This window comes from Ovis canadensis, chromosome 9 (genome assembly GCF_042477335.2).
Source record: "Ovis canadensis isolate MfBH-ARS-UI-01 breed Bighorn chromosome 9, ARS-UI_OviCan_v2, whole genome shotgun sequence".
In the NCBI taxonomy this organism is placed as follows: domain Eukaryota; kingdom Metazoa; phylum Chordata; class Mammalia; order Artiodactyla; family Bovidae; genus Ovis; species Ovis canadensis.
The window spans coordinates 15,752,016-15,772,366 of record NC_091253.1 but is presented as its reverse complement, the minus strand read 5'-3'; the positions used below and the strand labels follow the sequence as shown (position 1 = coordinate 15,772,366).

General features: G+C 34.4%; 1 protein-coding gene across 1 annotated transcript in view; it reads left to right on the top strand.

Moving 5' to 3' along the window:
- ADGRB3 (adhesion G protein-coupled receptor B3) overlaps positions 1 to 20,351 on the top strand; it is an 898,087-nt gene that overhangs the window by 340,420 nt on the left and 537,316 nt on the right. The window contains exons 4-6 of the mRNA XM_069599501.1: positions 2,413 to 2,523; positions 8,288 to 8,449; positions 14,789 to 14,953. Of these exons, the coding sequence (XP_069455602.1) occupies positions 2,413 to 2,523; positions 8,288 to 8,449; positions 14,789 to 14,953 (438 nt within the window). The remainder of the gene's footprint in view (positions 1 to 2,412; positions 2,524 to 8,287; positions 8,450 to 14,788; positions 14,954 to 20,351) is intronic.

Genomic DNA, 20,351 nt, shown 5'->3' with positions numbered 1-20,351 from the left:
AATATTTTATAGCATTGGTGATTAATAAGTAGAATTGACTAGATTGAAGAATATAGAAATCTAATTTGTAATATAAATATATTTGGGATACTTCAATCACATTCCAGCTAATAATATGACATATTCACTGAAATAACTAATGCCTATTTTAAAAAAATAAGTAAACTCATTTTTAAACTTCAGAATTATTAAAAATTGAATATGACACTTTTAAAATGATCTCAGCAGTGTCAGCCTATATCCTCAGACTCCTAAATTTCAGGATCATTGTCCCTGTACAGTAAACTGTTTTTCCTTAGAAAATAAATTGCAGGCTATTATCATACTGCCACTGAGTTGAAGAATTGCCTTCTCTAAGGCAGGTAATAAAGTTACCTATTTGTTAGGATGTTGTGGGCATGGGATAATTTCTTTTGCTATCCTTTACTTTCCGAGTGCCCAAACTGCCTTAGTCTAGGTGTCAGAGCCTCCAGATTATTTTCGTGAACCTGCACTCTGATTCAGATGCCCTAAGTGATAGACACACACACATACACAATTTAAATGATAAATTCAAGGGGACAGAAGGTAAAGCATACTGTTAATAAAAATTACTGCTAAATTTCCTTTGCTATTTCAGATCCAGAGAAATTTCAGTTATACTTAATATTTTAAAATATTGGGTAGTGCATGAATCTAGATATAAAATTTCAAAGTAGTCACTTTCCAAAATCATTAAATGATATGTGATTAGATGCTTCTTATTAGCAGAATGAAGCATGATTTAGGCAGAACCTACAGTGCACATAAACAAATGCACTGAAAGGTTGTTGGCAGCAATGGGAAACAGTGATGGATTTTACAAGATTAAACCAACTGACATTTTATGAAAATTTCAATTTCCTGCCTTGGATTCTATCTAAACTGACAAAAACACACATTTAAATTTCTCAAATTTCTCCTGGGATGTTCACTTGTGTAGAGTGTCTGGCAAGGATTTCTGATAAATCAATCTGTCAGGTGCCGTACTTTTAATATTTATGAGGAAAGCTGCCAGGCTGGACAAAACACGTGCTAATGTTTTCTCCTCACACAAAAGATCAGAGCTGTGCATACAAAAATGCACTGCTTAAATGCACAAAGTTCACTGTAATATTTTAGCAGAAGATTATTTAAAGATGGATGGGAAAAGCCAAAACAATAAGCTGGTGAAATTACCCATTCCTAAATGTTGACATTATTAGTTCTAGCAATATAGCTGCACTGTCATTAGAACATATTTTACCCAATCATCTGTGTCATGTATAAAAGACCTGGTCTTAAAGGCCCAGCAATTTTCTTGCAACATTGAGCACCACTGACCCTTCGCAATGCCCTCCCAACACCTGCACTCAGGTGAACCAGAACCAAACATGCCATTAATGAGGCTTTATTTTTATTAAAATTATTTTTTGTGGCTCAGTGGTAAAGAATCTGCCTGCCAATGCAGGAGACGCCTGTTCAATCCCTGGATCAGGAAGATCCCCATGGTGGGGGGAAATAGCAACCCAATCTAGTATTCTTGCCTGGGAATATCCCATGGACAGAGGAGCCTGGAAGGCTACAAAAATTATTTTATGGTAGCAGTGAAAAGTATGGAACTCTTACAGAGTTCTAAGTGTATAGATTAAAAATAAATATTATGTGGAATCTATTCTTTTGTTCAGCTTATTTTTTTCTCTCCCCATCTGTCTCTGAGTTATGCCCAGATTTTTCTTCCTTTCTTAGGAGGTATACTTTGAAAGGATTAAATGAAAAAACCTGGAGTCATTCTCATTCTTAAACATAACTTTTAAAAGTTTTTAGAAAAGAGGTGAAGAATTATGTGGGGACAAGGCAGGAGAGGATGAAAATTATTTAAGCTACCATTTTCCGTAAGCTTTGGAGGACACCAAGGTCAACTTCCTCTTTGGAAAAATAGTTCATCAAGTGAATGTTTGCCTTAGGTGAGCTAAGTTACAGGATTACTCACTCCACAAGAAAGTGCTGAAAAAACCTGTGGGGGTGATCACTCTCCGGCAAAGCAGCAACTGCTTTGCAGTCAGGATTCTCTCTCTGAAGAACAAGTTAGCACTGTGGTTGTATTTTTTCTGATGCATTGCTTCAAAACATGATCAGACAAGAATACACTACTTCTGTTAATTAAGCTGACTTAAAACCCGATGTTTCATTTCACTGACTGTTATTATTGTCTCTTGAAACCTTGTTCTTGTTTATAGATTTCTTTTGACTGGAGTTTAGAAATATTCCAAGCAGATGAGCCTAGAAAATTTAGAATCATGGAATGAATCAGCAACTTCTAGATCTGTGTAGGAACATATTGCATGAGACAGTGATGTGATTTGTGAGAAATGTCTACACACGAGCTTTCATATACCTTTATTCTGTCTTTAGAATTTGGAATGATGGGAGATCATACAATTAAAAGTCAGCGACCTCGATCTGTTCATGAAAAAAGGGTCCCTCAGGAACAAGCTGATGCTGCTAAATTTATGGCACAAACTGGTAATACGTTAGTTACATTTTTCTATTTATTGTTGTTAATTTAATGAAACCACTGCATGTTTTCATAATCTTTTGCTGCACATTTGTCAGTTTTTGGAGCTGATATTTTTTTTGAGCCATTTTTTTTTTGTCACCAGTTAAAGTCCATAAATGAAGTAGCTGTGAATTGAAAGTGCACAAAAATGTATAAGATTTATTTTGCTTTCAGTGTGAGACATTTAGGATTTACATATTATTACTTATGTTAATTAGCTAATTAAAATGTATTATTAAACTTTTACAGAAAGTCAACAAAGTTATTTCATCAACAAATGATTATTTTGACTTTTCAGAAATTAAAATTTGGAGTAGGACTTTAGATGATGAAATTTAATGTTTAATATTGTTAATATTTTTTAAATGTCTTGCATCATCTATTAATTGATTGTTAAAGTGTATAGCAATTAGAAATTTTTTTAGAATTTAATATTTTTAATTTGAAGAGTTTTCTTATATGAGCTAAATAATAAAAAGTTGACAGTCTTTATTCATAGCTGTAAAACACTCCTAATAATTTAATATCAACAAAAATAACTTTTTGGTTTATAACATTTTAATTTTAAATAAATTAGATTATTCTTAAATACATCCCTCCCCCAAATATAGATACATTCTTCTTTTGGCTCAGCATAATAAGTGGGCTATAGTTACACCTATTTGTTCTGCATGTAGAATGTTCTAAGATGAAAATATGATTAAACTGTATTGTGACCATTTTCAGCCATCACTTTTATTTTAGGAAATTGCAAACTAACGGTTTTATCTATGTCTTCACAAAGTCTTATATGTCCCAATCTAGACGATGTGTTTTGCCATTATTATAGAAGTTTCACGTATGTGATCAACTTTGAATATAACATTCAGACAAATTTTGATGAAGTTCTCTTGGAAAATGAACGTTTCTTTTAGTTCATATATTCTTCAGATAACATTTATTCAGAACACTAGATTTTTATCTACAACTTAAAAATGCAGATATTCTTAACGAATTGTGCTCTTGGTAATGGGTTAGTAGTTGTAGACTTGAATATATTAGTGGCAAATAGGTCAATGAATTCTCAGAACAGGAAGAACATTTAGAATAAATTCTACAATTAAGAACATATTTTTAGCTTTTTAAAACTGCATGTTACAGCCAAATCCAGAAATGAAGAAAGCTTGCTTATCTGGATTGCTTTTTGTGCAGCTCCTTGTTTAAGAAAAGCTTATTTACATTTTTACTGTTTGACTGTGCAAAAGCAAAAGTGCATGACTAGGTTTGGGCAAATTTTCAAATTTCTAAATGTATTTTTCTCCCTTACAGGGATCAAAAATTCAACTACTGACCAGAGATTAGGGAGTTTTTGTCTCTAAATAAAGCATAGACCATGGGCTGACTACTCAGCCTTCTAAGATTAGAGGTGTCTTCACTTTTTGCAAAGGAAGTGGCAGACACTGGCTTACTAAAATTCCTAAAACTAGGGTCACTTATTAATAAAATGATGAACCACAGTCTTAATTTTCCAGGAATGTAGCAGGAGTTTTTATATAAACTCAAATTTTGGATTTGCCTGACACATACCAAGAGAATTCAGGGTTTTAAGCCAAAAGCCTTTTTGCAAAGTCAGATCACAAGGAACATTATGTTTTCTTAGTGATTTATTACTAATTTCCCTTTTAATTTACTCATTATTTTCCAAGAATTGTTTTGTATCTACTATATAGTAACACATGATTTGGTAAAATAGATGAAATGCTTATTAAATAGATCCACGAAGAGCTTTAAAACTGTTTCTCCATGCTGTGAACAATAAGTTGGAAATGTCAATGAGCTTCAGAATTAAGCTTCTGAAAATATTGATGGAACACTTGAATTGGTAACTAGTATATATTTATTTCATTTTAATCCAAAGATAAGCAATTATAAATACAGGTATAAGACTGATTTTAAATTTAAATTACTATAATACTGATAAAAGACTAGAAAACTGCATTATTAGTTTTTAAAATGCATAATTTGACACTCACAGTTGTAAAGCTAAAAGGAGAGGGTTTTTTTCCCTTAAATATTTTTTGAGTTATACTTTCTCTAGATGTTTAGGTATTTGGAATAAATACAGCTGAGTATCACACAATAAAATTTTATGAAAGTTAACTTTTATTTATAAAACATCTATTTTACCGTATAAAACTTTTCTATTTATAAAACAAAATAAATGAGTATTACATATAAACAATGATAAGCATTTGCTAACATTAATTTGAAAACAATAATAAAATAGATATAAAACTGAATAATAAAATACAATATATTTGCATATTAGTCCTGAGGGAAAACAAAAGCAGCAGCTATCAGACCTTAAAATTTAAGACTTCCTTTCAAAATGAGTAACCTGGCCTCTTCAAACAGTATGATCACTCAGCCCTTTTATGAAATAATAATTAAGTGGCAATTTTTTTAGGAGAGTAATATTTAGTAAGGTTGCATTACTTTATCAAAATAACTTGATCATTTAGTCAGTTAGGTAATTGAGATAGGTTAGTTTGGGCATACATGTACAATGTTCAAATGAAATGAAATGCTGTGATAAGATATATAGACATCTAAATTAAATGCCAACAAGATGGCTTAAGCCATTTTAATTATACTCACTGATGCTTTTTTAACATCATAGTTATAAAATGATCTTATAAAAATGTTTAGGAAATTAGGCTTTTATTCCAGTGGAGAAAATAGCATACATTAATATGTAGCATGTTATTTAAAACAGAAAAATAAAATTGTAAATATATTTCTAATTTCATAATTTTTACATACTAGCAACATTTTATATTAATATGTTTTTTATAGCTTAAAACACACTCTCATACATTATCTCATTTAATTCTCACAAATAGGTTTTGAGGTAGATGTATTACTCATCAGACTGAGAGATTCAGAGAAATAAAGTAATATGCAATAGATTTCCATCAAACACAGGTCTTCTGACTCTGCTTGCAGTGCTTTTCTAGTTTCCCTTCATATTTTGTGTCACGATGAAGAGCCTGAAAAGTTCCGTAGATACTGAATCCTTCTATATGACGTGTAATATGCCTTCAGTTACGAGTTAAGGAACCAAATTCTAATAGTTTGTGCTATCTCCAAAGACACATATATTAAAAAGAGTATACATTGTGTTATACTTTACTGTTTTAATATCAGTGAATTTTTCATAAAATAATTTTGCTGGAAAGTATTTCTCACAAAGCCCCAAGGTACCTGACTCAAACAGCCTTCATGCCTTTCTGGGATGAGGCCATGGCAGAATGGAAAATTCAGCTAGTGCATGGAAGTGTTACTTGAAATTACAGATGGAGATGTAACAAGGTCATTTTTATAGGTTGACCAATATTTTAATGGCACGGTTTGATTAGTAATTTGAAAGCCCATATGTATGTTATTCATTTATTTATTTTGGTTTCGATCAACAAAAGGAACCATCAGTTTGAAAGAGTGAATTAGCCAATTCTGAAGAAATCAGTCCCTCCAACCTAGGCATCACTGTCTAGCTTGTTCAACAACATTGTAGCTTCTTACATACAGAGGCAACCTGAATTTTCAAATATTTGTACAAAAATGCACTTAAAACTAGTTTGTGATCCTGATTCATTGCTCACTTTAATTAAAACATTTTTTCCTGCTATCATAACAATGCAATGCTTTTGTGGAAAAATAGAACTAATTATATTCATAACTTTTATCATTGACTTATTATAGAATTCACAATGTTCAAAGTTTTCTGGCTTTTAATTAATAATATTCAACCGTGATATTTCTACTTCACTTAGTCTTATCATAAACACCAGTTCAACTATCACAAGAAAAAAAAATTTCATTATACTTTCCCCAAATTTTATTTAAATTTTTATTACTATATATATATGCATGTATATATACATGTATAGATATTTTTAACCATTGTTATATTATTTGGTTTCTAAAATAATGATTTTCAACCTTGATAGAGTATTCTTTAATGTAAATACATAAACTATTAGTCATAGCTTTAAATATTATTCAAATATCATTCAATAACATTTTTATGGACTAGTAATATATAAATTGGTAGAGGCAAAAAATACTGGAATAATCAAGGGTGATGATTCGAGAATGACCAAGACGAACATTGATCACAACACTGAAAAGATGTCCTACTTAACGTAAAATGTCATCCCAGTTACCACTGTACTCTATGACATACATCCAGTTATAAATGCATTCTATTATTTATACTTCTGGGTACATAATGCAGACCAATATAAGAACAAATGTTTCTACTACATACTCAAAGTGTGGTTGGTGGACCCATGCTTGTCTGTGGCCTAATTGTCCTGGGCCTTGAGATAAGAAGCTTACAACAGAATGTAACGTGAACTACTTTATCAAATGCATGTTTTATTTCAGCTGATTCTCTTTTTCTTGGAAAAGATAACTTCTCAGTGAAGAAATCAGAACATTGAGTTACATTCTGATCCAATCTCCTTCTGTCCTAGAGTCCCCGCCTGTGGATCAGCTGCCTTGAGTTACACTCCAAGTCATTTCTAAGTCATTTACTAACCTTTCCACAGAAGGTGGACAAATGGATTATCACATTCTATCCTTTGAATTCTATTCCCAAGGCAAATTTTAAACAAAACCTATACAATATAAATTGCTCCTTGGTTTATATAATCAGTGATACAAAGCTTTCAGAAACACTTTGCCAAATGATGGAAAAGTACTTTTCAACAAAGTCTAAATTTAACTAGTATCTTCCAGTAGGTAAATGGCCCGACTTTGTATTTGGAGAAAAGCAACTACAACTTTTCCAATCAGTTTTCAAAAATCTATTCTGAACACCATGACCAGATTATAATTATCAATAGGAGCTCTTGAGATTGTCTTAAAAATTCTTGATTTTACATCTCCTTGGGACGTGACTTTGGATAATAATAGAATGGAGACAGAGTTTCAGGGTAATGCCTACTCCAAGAAAATTAATGAATTCAGACATTCAGGGACTTTTTTAAAAATCCTAGTTTTTAGTAAAAATTAGTTCCAGGTTAGATTAATAGAAATCATAGAGGAATTTTCCTTTATTTCAATTAAAATTCATTTTGAGGAAAATTGTGAGCAGAACATTTTAAAACAAATTATCACAAATGAATAACTGTTATAGGATGAGAAACTAGAACTAGGAATAAATTATAAATAAGTGTCAGTGTTCAACACAATAAAAATTAGATATGCCCAAACTCCCAGGGCCCTACCTAATTCAACATTAGAAAGGAGATTATGCAACAAAGAATTGGGGAAGGATGCATCAATACATGCCTGCTCACCAAAGCCAGAGTAAGTTTAGCCGTGCATTTTGCTTTCTCTTCCAAGCAAGTGCAGAGCCTTAGACTGGTTTGCAAAGAATCGCTCCAACAATCATTCATTCCTGGTTGAAAAACACTGACTGGTCCATTCATAGCATCCATGGCCCAGTGGATTTGTGAAGCAGAGTCTTGCTAACAAGGTTATAGCTAACGTGAACCTTGCATCAGTGTAATAGTATCTCTATTTACATTTCTTTTTCTCTGAAATGTTTTTGTATGGCTTTGATGTACTGTCATGTTTTTGCATTGAGATTATTCTTGCATGTCATAATGTCACTTTGGTATAATGCTTACTAGATGAATATTCAAGACGGTATTTCATGTTTATTTGTTGTCTTGCTCACAGGTGAATCTGGCGTGGAAGAGTGGTCCCAGTGGAGCACATGCTCAGTTACTTGTGGTCAGGGGTCGCAGGTGCGAACCAGAACTTGTGTATCACCTTACGGGACACACTGCAGCGGCCCATTAAGAGAATCAAGGGTTTGCAATAACACTGCCCTCTGTCCAGGTAGTGTTAGCAGCAACTACAACTGTGGATGTTATTGAATTGTGTCATGCTACGCATTTGGAACAATATGTTATTTTCATATGAACTGGGTATAGACATTTTAATAAGAGTGAATAACTGTAATTTGTTTTCAGCTGTGAAATTTTTTTATGTATGTGCTGCTTTCTGCTTTCAGAGCAGTCAAGCAATTATATAAGTGACTCCCTACCCACTTGAAACTATACGCTTGATATTTCTGTATCTGTTTCTCATGGTATTTAAGGTTCAAAATCTTATTTTAAAAGGTGAAAAAGTCCAATTGAATGTTGGATGAACAGTGAAATTTGCCAGAATCCTGAAATGTGATCAGTAGGCACTGGTTAGGCAGTGATTAATACAACCTTTAAGGCAGTCAGCTATTTTCATACCACTTATTTAACCCCATCAGGAAAAAAAGTGCCCCTGACCCAAGGACTTTCTGTTAGTTTATTTCATTCAAGTGACTGCTCTCATCAAAGCCATCCTCTGCTTTGTAAACCTAAAGTCACTAATGGAAAAAGATGGTCTTCTTTATAGCATAATAGCTTACCCACTTAGGATCTGATTTTTCCATGTTGCTTCATTTTTTGTCAGGCAGTGCATAGATGCATATTATAAGCATTTTTTTCTTCTCAGACCTCTGACTTTCATGTAAAATGAGTACCAACAGGATTCTTTCAAGAAGTCCAAAGCACATAATCCTGTGAATCTCCAGGTTTATATTTATGCTCAGCCATCTGACAGATGGGTGATGCAAACTCATTGTCCCCTGCAGCTGACGATGGACTTGCATTGACAGCCCATCTAGATCCTCTGGAGTGAGATGGACACAAGGAAAGGGCCTGGCACTGCACTGATCTCGTTAAGTGTGCTTAAGGCTTCTGGCGAGTTCCACTTCCAGAGAAGGCTGATTCTGCAGTTGCTAAAAGCCAAAGTACAGAGTGGGCAGCCCAGGGCAGGGGTAGCCCTGATTTCCCAGAAGGGGCGAGGGCAACCCATTCAAAAACAAGTTGGTGGAGGAGTTATTTAATAGGGACAGAGTTTTGATTTGCAGAATGAAAATTTTCTGGAGACTTGTTTCCCAACAATATGGATATACTTAATACTGCTGAATTGTATACTTAGAAAGGATCTGAAGATAAATTTTCCATTTGGTATATTTTTATCACAATAAAAGGAAAGACACACTGGTAAAAATAAAAAGGGAAGAAAGTGGTGAGCAGTCCTGAAGAAGGAATACTTTGGTGAGCTGGGAGATCCCTTTGTCAGGGGCTTTGAAGGCACATAGCAATAGAATTAAAAAATAAGCAGTGGGAATTCCCTGGTGATCCAGTGGTTAAGACTCCATATTTCCATTGCAGTGGGCAGTGGATTTGATGCCTGGTCACCGAACTAAAATCCCACATGCCCCATGATGCAGCCAAAAATAAAAAGTAAAAAATAACTGAATAAACAGAGAAGAATAACAGGAAAAAGAATAGATATATACATAACGCACATATATAACTGAATCACTTTGCTGTACACCTGAAACACTGTAAATCAACTCTACTTCAATTTTAAAAAAAAGATAAACAGGGCAGAAATCTATGAGGAATGGAAGGTAGAATTAGCAGGAAAAGAGCAATAATTCCACTAAAAACAAGAAAAGTCAATGCGCATCAGAGAGAATCAGACTAGATGAGAAGGAACATCAAATTAAGAATAAAAAGAGAGGGAAAAATGCTTAAGGAAGTTGTAGATGGGGAAGACAAAAAAAGAAAACGACAAAAACAGGAGTCACAGAGCAAAGTGGACTCCAATACATAAGGCAAGAGCAGAAAAGCAAATAGTAAGGAGATGGGCATTTTAGAAATTATAACATTTCTAAATTTTGTAGGTAAAAGGACCTCATGAGGAAATGCTAGTGGATTTTCTGCTGAGTGTAGGTTAAGTGCACAGCGCACTGTCTGGACTAGTGCTTAAATCTGACCCCTACTTAACAGTGTTTACGTTAAGGGCTCTATACTGGACAAGGAGAGAACTGTCAACAGAGACGTAGGTTGTACTTGACCTATACACTTACCTTGTCAGCATCCTTTTGAAGAGTCAAGATCCTTTCAATGTACAGGAATAAAATCTAATGACTAACAGATCCCTAAGTGCAGGTCTGAGTGGGGCTAAGGAGTTTCCCACAGTTCTCCGTTCAGAGCTTACTTTCCAGACACTAGCCATAAACATGAACCTTGTTGGCAGATGAACACCTTCATCTTCCTACCAGATGATGTTGATTCACCCCTCCCTGGGCATGGAGACCATCTGTCGTGGGACCAGCATGCTCTCCCTTTCACTCTGCGTCTCAGGTCCAGAAAACAATAATATTCTATGATGGTCAAGTTTGTCCTCATTATCTTAAACCTCCTACCATGATGCCTACTGAAGAAGTACATACTAATTATTGGTTCCTCTTCACCTCCACATACGTAGAGGTTTGTCTTTGTAAATAGGAAGGATGATAAAAAATCTGTATCTTTTAATCATCTAACCACTGTTATAGTTCTGATATTGAATCAAAGATCTTGACAAGAGTTTTGTTGATTTCTTTTTAATTTTCCAAACATGAATAATAACTTAGCAACTTTATTATTTTTTAAATGTGGAATAGTTATCCCACTGCAGGAAATCGTGATACATTTCAGATGGTGATTGTGCTTCTTATGAAGTATTTTCTGTTCAATATTTTGTTCACTTATTTGCCATGCTGGTAAATATGTAGGATTTTATACAACATACAATGAAAACAGTAAAACAAAAAAGAAAGATGAATTTGAAATTGAGATAGTACTTTGAATAGTATAAATATTTTTCTGAAATAATAGCTTGTTCACAAGAAGAAAGTTACCTCCGAAGTAAATAACCTACTTGTCACACTGTGTATAAGGAAATGCATTTGCCATTTAGTTAATGAAAATGACACAAGGAAAAATTGAATGTTAAATGTCACTTTTCACAAAATGTATGGAATGATAGAACTAGAGCTTATATTTATTTGTTCTATTAAAGGTTAATCAATAGTGTTATATATTAGTTACCATTCACCCATATTATTCACATTTAAAGAATTTTTTAATTAAATTGCATAATAATGTGTTATTTCTAATATGAATCCTAAAATATACAGCCTTTTACAAAATTTTTGCCTTGACATCATAGTTTCTTAGAAACTTTTATGCTCAGAGAAGAAAATGCTAGAGATAAACAGAAAGTAAATTTTGAGAAAATTAGAGAGCTACGTGAGATTGTGTATTTACTGACCTGGTCTTGACAACCCACTCCAGTTTCTTGCCTGGAAAATCCCATGGATGGAGGAGCCTGGTAGGCTACAGTCCATGAGGTAGCAGAGTCGAACATGACTGGGCGACTTTCTTTCTATTTTCTGAATTACAGTTTTATGATCTCTTCCAGGGTTTCTCAAACCTTGGTACTATCAACATTTTGATGTGGATAAATCTTTATTGTGGGGAGCTGGCCTGAAGGTGTGGGATGTCTGGCAGCATCCCTGACCCCTACCCTTCAGATGCCAGGAGACTTCCTTCTTCCCCTGAGGCTGTGACAACCAAATATGTCTCTGATGTTTGCAGATGCTTCCTGGGGAGGCAATGTTGCCCCTGGTTGAGAACTACTAACCTACTCTGTATGTACTGCAGTATTTTAGAAAAAATGTTTATTTAAGCTAAGGAATGGTTTTGTTTTCATATCCATTTATTTTCTTGAAAATGAATGAAAATAAAAGAAAACCTTCACTTAGCAGAGTTATCTTATACATTCCAATCTAAATTACAACATAATTTGTATACTTATTTCAAAATCTGGTAGTAATATAATTTGCATATTGTATATTCTTCATTTTATTTCTAGATAGAATAGAGATGAAATAGAAATATTACAGCTGGTGTCTAAAGAGGAAACAATAAAAACAGATTAATTTGATTTGCATCTAGGTGTATTTTTCAGATGAACTAGATCACTTTTCATACTTTTCTAAAAATAAAAGTTTATATAATAAATTTCCATTAAAATGAATATATTTAACCTTTATCCTAAATCTTATGAATAGAATTTATAAAATTTATTTAAAAAATTGTGCCCCAATTTCCTACTAATTCAATAGTATCATATATAAAACTTATTGATAATTTTATGTCCTTTTCAAATAAAAAAACAAGTAATTTTGCGTTTTAAAAATGATGTGGAGGAGTCATGAAATTTCACCAGGAAACAATAAAGACTTAAAAAATAGGAGGTAAGATTATTTTTCAAAGGATTCTAGCTTCATAATTTAGCTTCATCAAGATTAATTAACATTTCAGTAAGACTTTAGAGAAAAACCTGCCAGTTTAGCAGCTTTTTCTTCTGAGATTGTGCACTGCTTTTGGAACAATGCATTTTGATAGAAGAGAAAACGAACAGAAGAAGAAATAAAAATACTATATAGCCTATTAACATCTTATACAAAAAGTAAGGGAGAAATGGTGTTTTTTAAATGGAGAAACTTGGTAACTAAACATAAATGCAAAAATTGCTTAAAGGTACGCATTTTACATAACTAAATGTTTGTATATGTTACTTTAAAATATTTTGCTATAATTAATCATATATTCCTATATGTAAATATAGGTATTTGAATATTTTTTTCCTTAGACTTTAAATTCAGACTTACTATTTATTCTTATACCAATGGATACAAATTAATTTTGGTGTTCCTAAACTTAAATGGGAAAAATGCAAACATCTTAATTTCTCTCACTCTCTCTTTTTCTATACAGGATGTTTGAAATATATTTACCAGCTAGTTTCACAGTATCTTAAAGAATACTTCATTGAATATTGCCTAAATTTGGCGAATTTTTCCAATATTTGAACACAGCTTCCAAGTTTGGGCAAATAAATAGTATAAATAGAACAGACTGCCTCATAATTAAGGGCGTTGTATCTGTGTTTTTAAAATAACAACTTGGTCAGCAGATAAGTGAAGAAGATTCTAGACGTACTATGTTTATCTGAGTAACTCTTCTGTCACTTCTACTTGCCCTGACCAATGTTGAGGAGAAAATGAGCACTTTTTTTTTGTGATTTAATTATAAATTGCTACTCCCCCTACTCATGTCTGTAGGTGTTATATCAAGCATTTGCTCATGGACTTTCAAGTGTAAGGTAGAGTTTCAATAGCAAGACAAGAACTTTTGACCTGAAGAGCACATTTTGCCTGGTTTATTTTGATTTGTATTATCCATGGAGTAGATATAATACATGTATTATCCATGGAATGTTACTGCTTACTGCCCCAAATGTTAAAAACTGGGATGGAATTGGTGATTTGACAGTTCAAGAAAGGGACCTAAACTTTGAACCCTAATGGACTTTTGGGAAAAGATATCAATATTTAGAAGTGGTTATTATGGAGGAACACAAATTATGTCAGTACTTCCAATCAAGTTTGAATTAATCATAATGGCATATTTGAAGTACTGATGTATTGATAGTTATATGAAGCATTATCTTAATTAAATCATTTGTTTTTTCAAGAAGTTTTACTTAGTAGAGTTACCAGTGTCATGTAGTTCTTGGAGGAGGAAAGGTGTCTTCTGGTTTCCTGACTGTTAGAAATAGGTCTTCATATTTGTCCCTCATTTTAAACCTAGGGAAAGAGGGGACTCTTAGCAAATAAATAGAGTTTTTGAAATTTACCTCTTATTCAAAAAACAGTGACTTTAAAAACCCAGAGATTTTAAATGGCAAAAATACATTTTCTAAAATGTGAGGTTAAAAGTCTGTTTAAAATATGTACCTTCAATTCTCTGACAATTTAATCAATTTAATCTTAATCAACTTAATACATTGATTAAATTTGTTAATCCAGTTTATTAATCCTGAAACTTTTTAAATGTTGAAAAAATTAAATTGACCCTGTCTATTTAAATTCAGCTTTAACTCCAGAAGGTTACTGTAAGAAATTTAGTTAATTTTTACATGTATGTGAAGTAACTCATGACTGTTTTACCATGACAGAGAGGGATACATTTCCATTTAAAAAAAAAAGATAATAAACTATATGATATAAATAATTGTTCAAATACAAAGGTACATGCAAGTTTATATTATTTTAATGATTTTTGAGTTAACTTACATTTTATGGCAAATAAGAGTAATTCAATTGAAGTTTTAAATTATCTTCATACTTGTCTATTTGATGATTTTTTTTTCTTAATTATGTATTTAAAAAAGTAATCTTTGACTTCGTGTCTCAGTTCCTGTTTTTGAAGCTTCTTTGCTTTGTTGCAGTCCATGGAGTCTGGGAGGAGTGGTCTCCGTGGAGTCTCTGCTCATTCACCTGTGGCCGAGGCCAGAGAACCAGAACGAGGTCGTGCACTCCGCCCCAGTATGGGGGGAGGCCGTGCGAAGGGCCGGAGACGCATCATAAGCCGTGTAATATCGCCCTCTGCCCCGGTGAGCCTGTTCTGCATTTGGTGAACTGTGTTTCTCATCTTTGTATATGGTCCCCAGTATACCTAAGAGATTTTAAGAGTACCACCTTCATTTAGCCACATTGGAAAATGAGCCTTTTCTTTATTGATTCTTGCTTAAATAAAACCAGCTACCTTCCTTGATTTTATTGTATGCAGTTGTGTATATTAATATTTCATTTATTTTGAAGTATTAATAATTAATACTGTATACCAGGGGATGTTCACCTTTATTGAAATTCTGTAAATATGCATATTAATGATTCCCACTAAGACTTTTATCCTATACATGGATTTCTCTCCTGGAAAATTTGTAAGACGTCCCAAAGACTTGAATGGACTATTGCTTCCACATTGTAACTAGAGTCTGGTGTAGAGATGGTCCTTCCATATGAGGATTATAGACATTTGCTAGAAAATCAGACTTTCTGCATTCACTGCTAGGTATTCAAAATGGTGAGATCATAAGTGATATATAATATGATGTGATTATGAGGACTGGAAAATCTGTTCTTCAAGTGTATTTACATTTTTTTCCTTTCCTTTAAAATGTTTCAGTTCTGTTTTACCTTTTGATAATTTCCCCCATTGCTCCAGAGAAAAGTCTTTGTAATGCTGTTATTTAGGATGCTGAAACATTCACACATAAATACCTACAAAATGAAAAAGACTGATCTCTAGCTTGAAGGGATTTGCAATTTATGGGAGAAAATGAACACAAACAATGATAGAATCTCCCAGGAAAGCAAAGACACTTCTTAAAGGAAGAGACAGGTATGAGTGGCAAATGGCAAAGTCTAACAAAAATGAGCAGACCAGTATTAACAAGCAGCATCGTCTATTTGGGAGAGTTTCTCACTGGCCCATGCAGTCACATACTCTCCGTGCAATCAACAGCTGGGATCCCAGTAGTGAACTCCAGATACATTACTTAACTCACATTGAGTCCCATTTGCCCTCTAAATTCCCCACATTAATATCTTATCTTATAATACATTGTTTTAAAGTTATTCTGGAAATTTTAAGAATCTAAAGTATCTGAGGACTATGAAAAACACTCAAAATGCAGAGAAGAAACAGTCATCTAACAAGCTTAATTGTTCCCTTTTAATTCAGACAAAGACTAGGGTTCCTATGCTTGGGAGTATACGTGTAAATATGTAGCAGTTATATTGAGTAATATACTTTTTACTTTTATAATTTTATAAATTCTATGAATTGTGAATATAACTACATGATTCAGTATTCAGGTATTATGAATACTAAGGTGTCAAAATCATGATTCCTTATTTTCAAATCATTCCCAGAAAATCTATTTAAGTTCTTATTTCTATCTCTATGTAAATATACAGATAGGCACACCAGACATATTCATGTATATTTATGCTCTGCCTTTTCCCCAAAGATTTAATTTATGCAAATTTTAGAATTTTTTTCTAACAACTAAGCTGTGATATTTATAGGTAGTCAGTGTTCACTCATTTTTCTATGGAATGTGAAAAAAATAGACAACACTGGAAAGTAAGAATAGCTAACTATGGAATATCTTTTGATATATTGGTTTTTAATTAATTCTTTACCTCAGTTGATCCCCATAAGTACAAAGATAAAATGACGATGATCAATAAAGTGTTGTCAGCCAGGTTTTTCATAGACCATTTTCCATAACTTTATCTAGACATAAAAAGCTTAGATATGAGTACATAGAGATGCTAAGTTGTTAGAATTCAGATAAGAAAATTCATTTTTCTAAGCTGATACAGTTATGACTTAGAGATGTTCAGTCATAATTCCACAGCTTTGCCCCACTGGCTCCTTCGCAAGCGCATACACCAAATATCACTCACCTAGTAACCATGTATGTTTTCAAGCGAGTAGTGTTTCACCTGTATTATACTGTCACTGAAATCATTCTAAGATCTTTACAGTTGGATATCTTAGATATAAGAAGCATTAGAACTAATTATCTTATGGCTAATTTCAGGGATCGTCACTGAATATAAAGCATTATTAACTATCAACTAGATGTAAAACACTACTGAGCTTATAATGTAGAATCCCTGATCTCTAGAAATTCGCAATGTCTTCTGAGGATTTAGAAACACACATGTGAAAAATGAAAGTGAAAGTCGCTCAGTCTTGTCTAACTCTTTGCCACTGCGTGGACTATACAGTCCGTGGAATTCTCCAGGCCAGAATACTGGGGTGGTAGCCTTTCCCTTCTCCAGGGGATCTTCCCAACCCAGGGATTGAACTGGGTTGCAGTGAAAAATAGAATGCAATTGATAAATAGAATGCAATTCTGAAAAACACAAATAAATGCTCTAGTTTCAATAAAAGGTAGTAATTTGAATATTAAGTGATTTCAACCTACATTTCTTATAGCCATCCTACCCGAGATTCCTAAGATATCCTCTTTTTTAAAAATAAATTTATTTATTTTAATTGGAGGCTAATTACTTTACAATATTCTTTGGTTTTGCCATACATCAACATGAATCCACCACAGTATACACGTGTTCCCCATCCTGAAACCCTCTCCCACCTCCCTCCCCGTACCATCCCTCTGGGTCATCCCAGTGCACCAGCCCCAAGCATCCTGTATCATGCATCAAACCTTGACTGGCAATTCGTTTCATATATGATATTATACATGTTTCAATGCCATTTTCCCAAATCATCCCACCCTCTCCCTCTCCCTCTGACTCCAAAAGACTGTTCTATACATCTGTGTCTCTTTTGCTGTCTTGCATACAGGGTTATCAATACCATCTTTCTAAATTCCATATACATGCGTTAGTATACTGTATTGGTGTTTTTCTTTCTGGCTTACTTCACTCTGAATAATCAGCTCCAGTTTCATCCACCTCATTAGAACTGATTCAAATGTATTCTTTTTAATGGCTGAGTAATACTCTAGTGTGTATATATACCACAGCTTTCTTACCCATTCGTCTACTGATGGACATCTAGGTTGCTTCCATGTCCTGGCTATTATAAACAGTGCTGTGATGAACATTTGGGGTACACGTGTGTCTTTCAATTCTGGTTTCCTTGGTGTGTATGCCCAGCAGTGGGATTGCTGGGTCATATGGCAGTTCTATTTCCAGTTTTTTAAGAAATCTCCACACTGTTCTCCATAGTGGCTGTACTAGTTTGCATTCCCACCAACAGTGCAAGAAGGTTCCCTTTTCTCCACACCCTCTGCAGCATTTATTGTTTGCAGACTTGTATAGCAGCCATTCTGACTGGTGTGAAATGGTACCTCATTGTGGTTTTTATTTGCATTTCTCTGATAATGAGTGATGTTGAGCATCTTTTCATGTGTTTGTTAGCCATCTGTATGTCTTCTTTGGAGAAATGTCTGTTTAGTTCTTTGGCCCATTTTTGATTGGGTCATTTATTTTTCTGGAATTGAGCTGCAGGAGATACGTGTATATTTTTGAGATTAGTTGTTTGTCAGTTGCTTCATTTGCTATTTTCTTCTCCCATTCTGAAGGCTGTCTTTTCACCTTGCTTATAGTTTCCTTTGTTGTGCAGAAGCTTTTAATTTTAATTAGATTCCATTTGTTTATTTTTGCATTTATTTCCAATATTCTGGGAGGTAGGTCATAGAGGATCCTGCTGTGATTTATGTCGGAGAGTGTTTTCCCTATGTTTTATCCTCTTAAAGAAAAAAAAAGCTGTGATAAGAAACGTGTCTGTGATGAAGAGTGTAGGTAAGACCCACACTTGGTTCTCCTTGGTTAGGCTAACATGGGCCACGGAGCAGAAGAAAGCAGGGGAACATTCAAAACAAAAAATTGGGTCTCTGGTCACCACTTTTGCAGGATATGATTGTGCAAGTTCTGATCATGGGCAGTGATGTTTTAGTGTAGGGTCATGTGAGAACAGCTTCCCAGCTTTTAAGAAACACGTATTGCTCTGTATATTGCTGGCCCACTGCCCCCAGCCAACACTAGTCACACAAATAGTACACAAATGTTTAGATATAGTACACAAATCAGTTACTAGTGACTCAAACTAGGAAATAACAGATTTAACTTTTCCTTCCTTCCTTCTCTCCTTGTATGGCAAGGAGGCAAGTGATTTAACTTTGCTCAAAAGGAATGGGAGAAAGTTGGACATTGACTAAGGAAAGTATCAGATAAGAATAGGATGTCATATATTATCAGTAGGGAATCAAAATTACTGGGAGAAATATCAATAACCTCAGATATGCAGATGACACCACCGTTATGACAGAAAGTGAAGAAGAACTAAAGAGCCTGTTGATGAAAGTGAAAGAGGAGAGTGAAAAAGTTGGCTTACAACTCAACATTCAGAAAATTAAGATCATGGCATCTGGTCCCATCACTTCATGGCAAATAGATGGGGAAACAATGGAAACAGTGACAGACTTTATTTGGGGGGCTCCAAAATCACTGTAGATGGTGACTGCAGCCATGAAATTAAAAGATGCTTGCTCTTTGGAAGAAAAGCTATGACCAACCTAGACAGCATATTAAAAAGCAGAGACATTACTTTGCCAAGAAAGGTCTGTCTAGTCAAAGCTATGGTTTTTCCAGTGGTCATGTATGGATGTGAGAGGTGAATTGTAAAGGAAGCTGAGCACTGAAGAATTGATGCTTTTGAAGTGTGGTGTTGGAGAAGACTCTTGAGAGTCCCTTGGACTGCAAGGAGATTCAACCAGTCAATTCTAAAGGAAATCAGTTTTGAATATTCATTGGAAAGATTGATGCTGAAGCTGAAACTGCTATACTTTGGCCACCTGATATGAAGAACCGACTCATTGGAAAAGACCCTGATGCTGGGATAGATTGAAGGCAGGAGGAGAAGGGGATAACAGAGGATGAGATGGTTGGATGGCATCACTGACCCTATGGACATGAGTTTGAGTAAGCTCCGGGAGTTGGCGATGGACAAGGAAGCCTGGCCTACTGCAGTCCATTGGGTCACAAAGAGTTGGACACGACTGAGCAACTGAACTGAACTGATCAGAATTTGCATAAATAAAACACATTTCATTATTTAGTGTGAACAACACTCATCATTCCTACATAGCATCCACTCCATCATTGGGATAATAAGTGTTTCTTCTTGGCTGGCTGACACATTAACCCACTCCAGTATTCTTGCCTGGAGAACATGGACAGAGAAGCCTGGTGGGCTACAATCTGTAGGGTTGCAGAATCAGACACAACTGAAGCGACTTAGCACAGCACATGTATCTCCTATGGGCTTCCCAGGTGGTGCTAGTGGAAAAGAACCCACGTGCTAGTGCAGGAGACCTAAGAAAAATAGGTTTGATCCTGGGTTGGGAAGATCTCCTGGGTGAGGGCATGGCAACCCACTCCAGTTTCTGGCCAGGAGAATCCCCA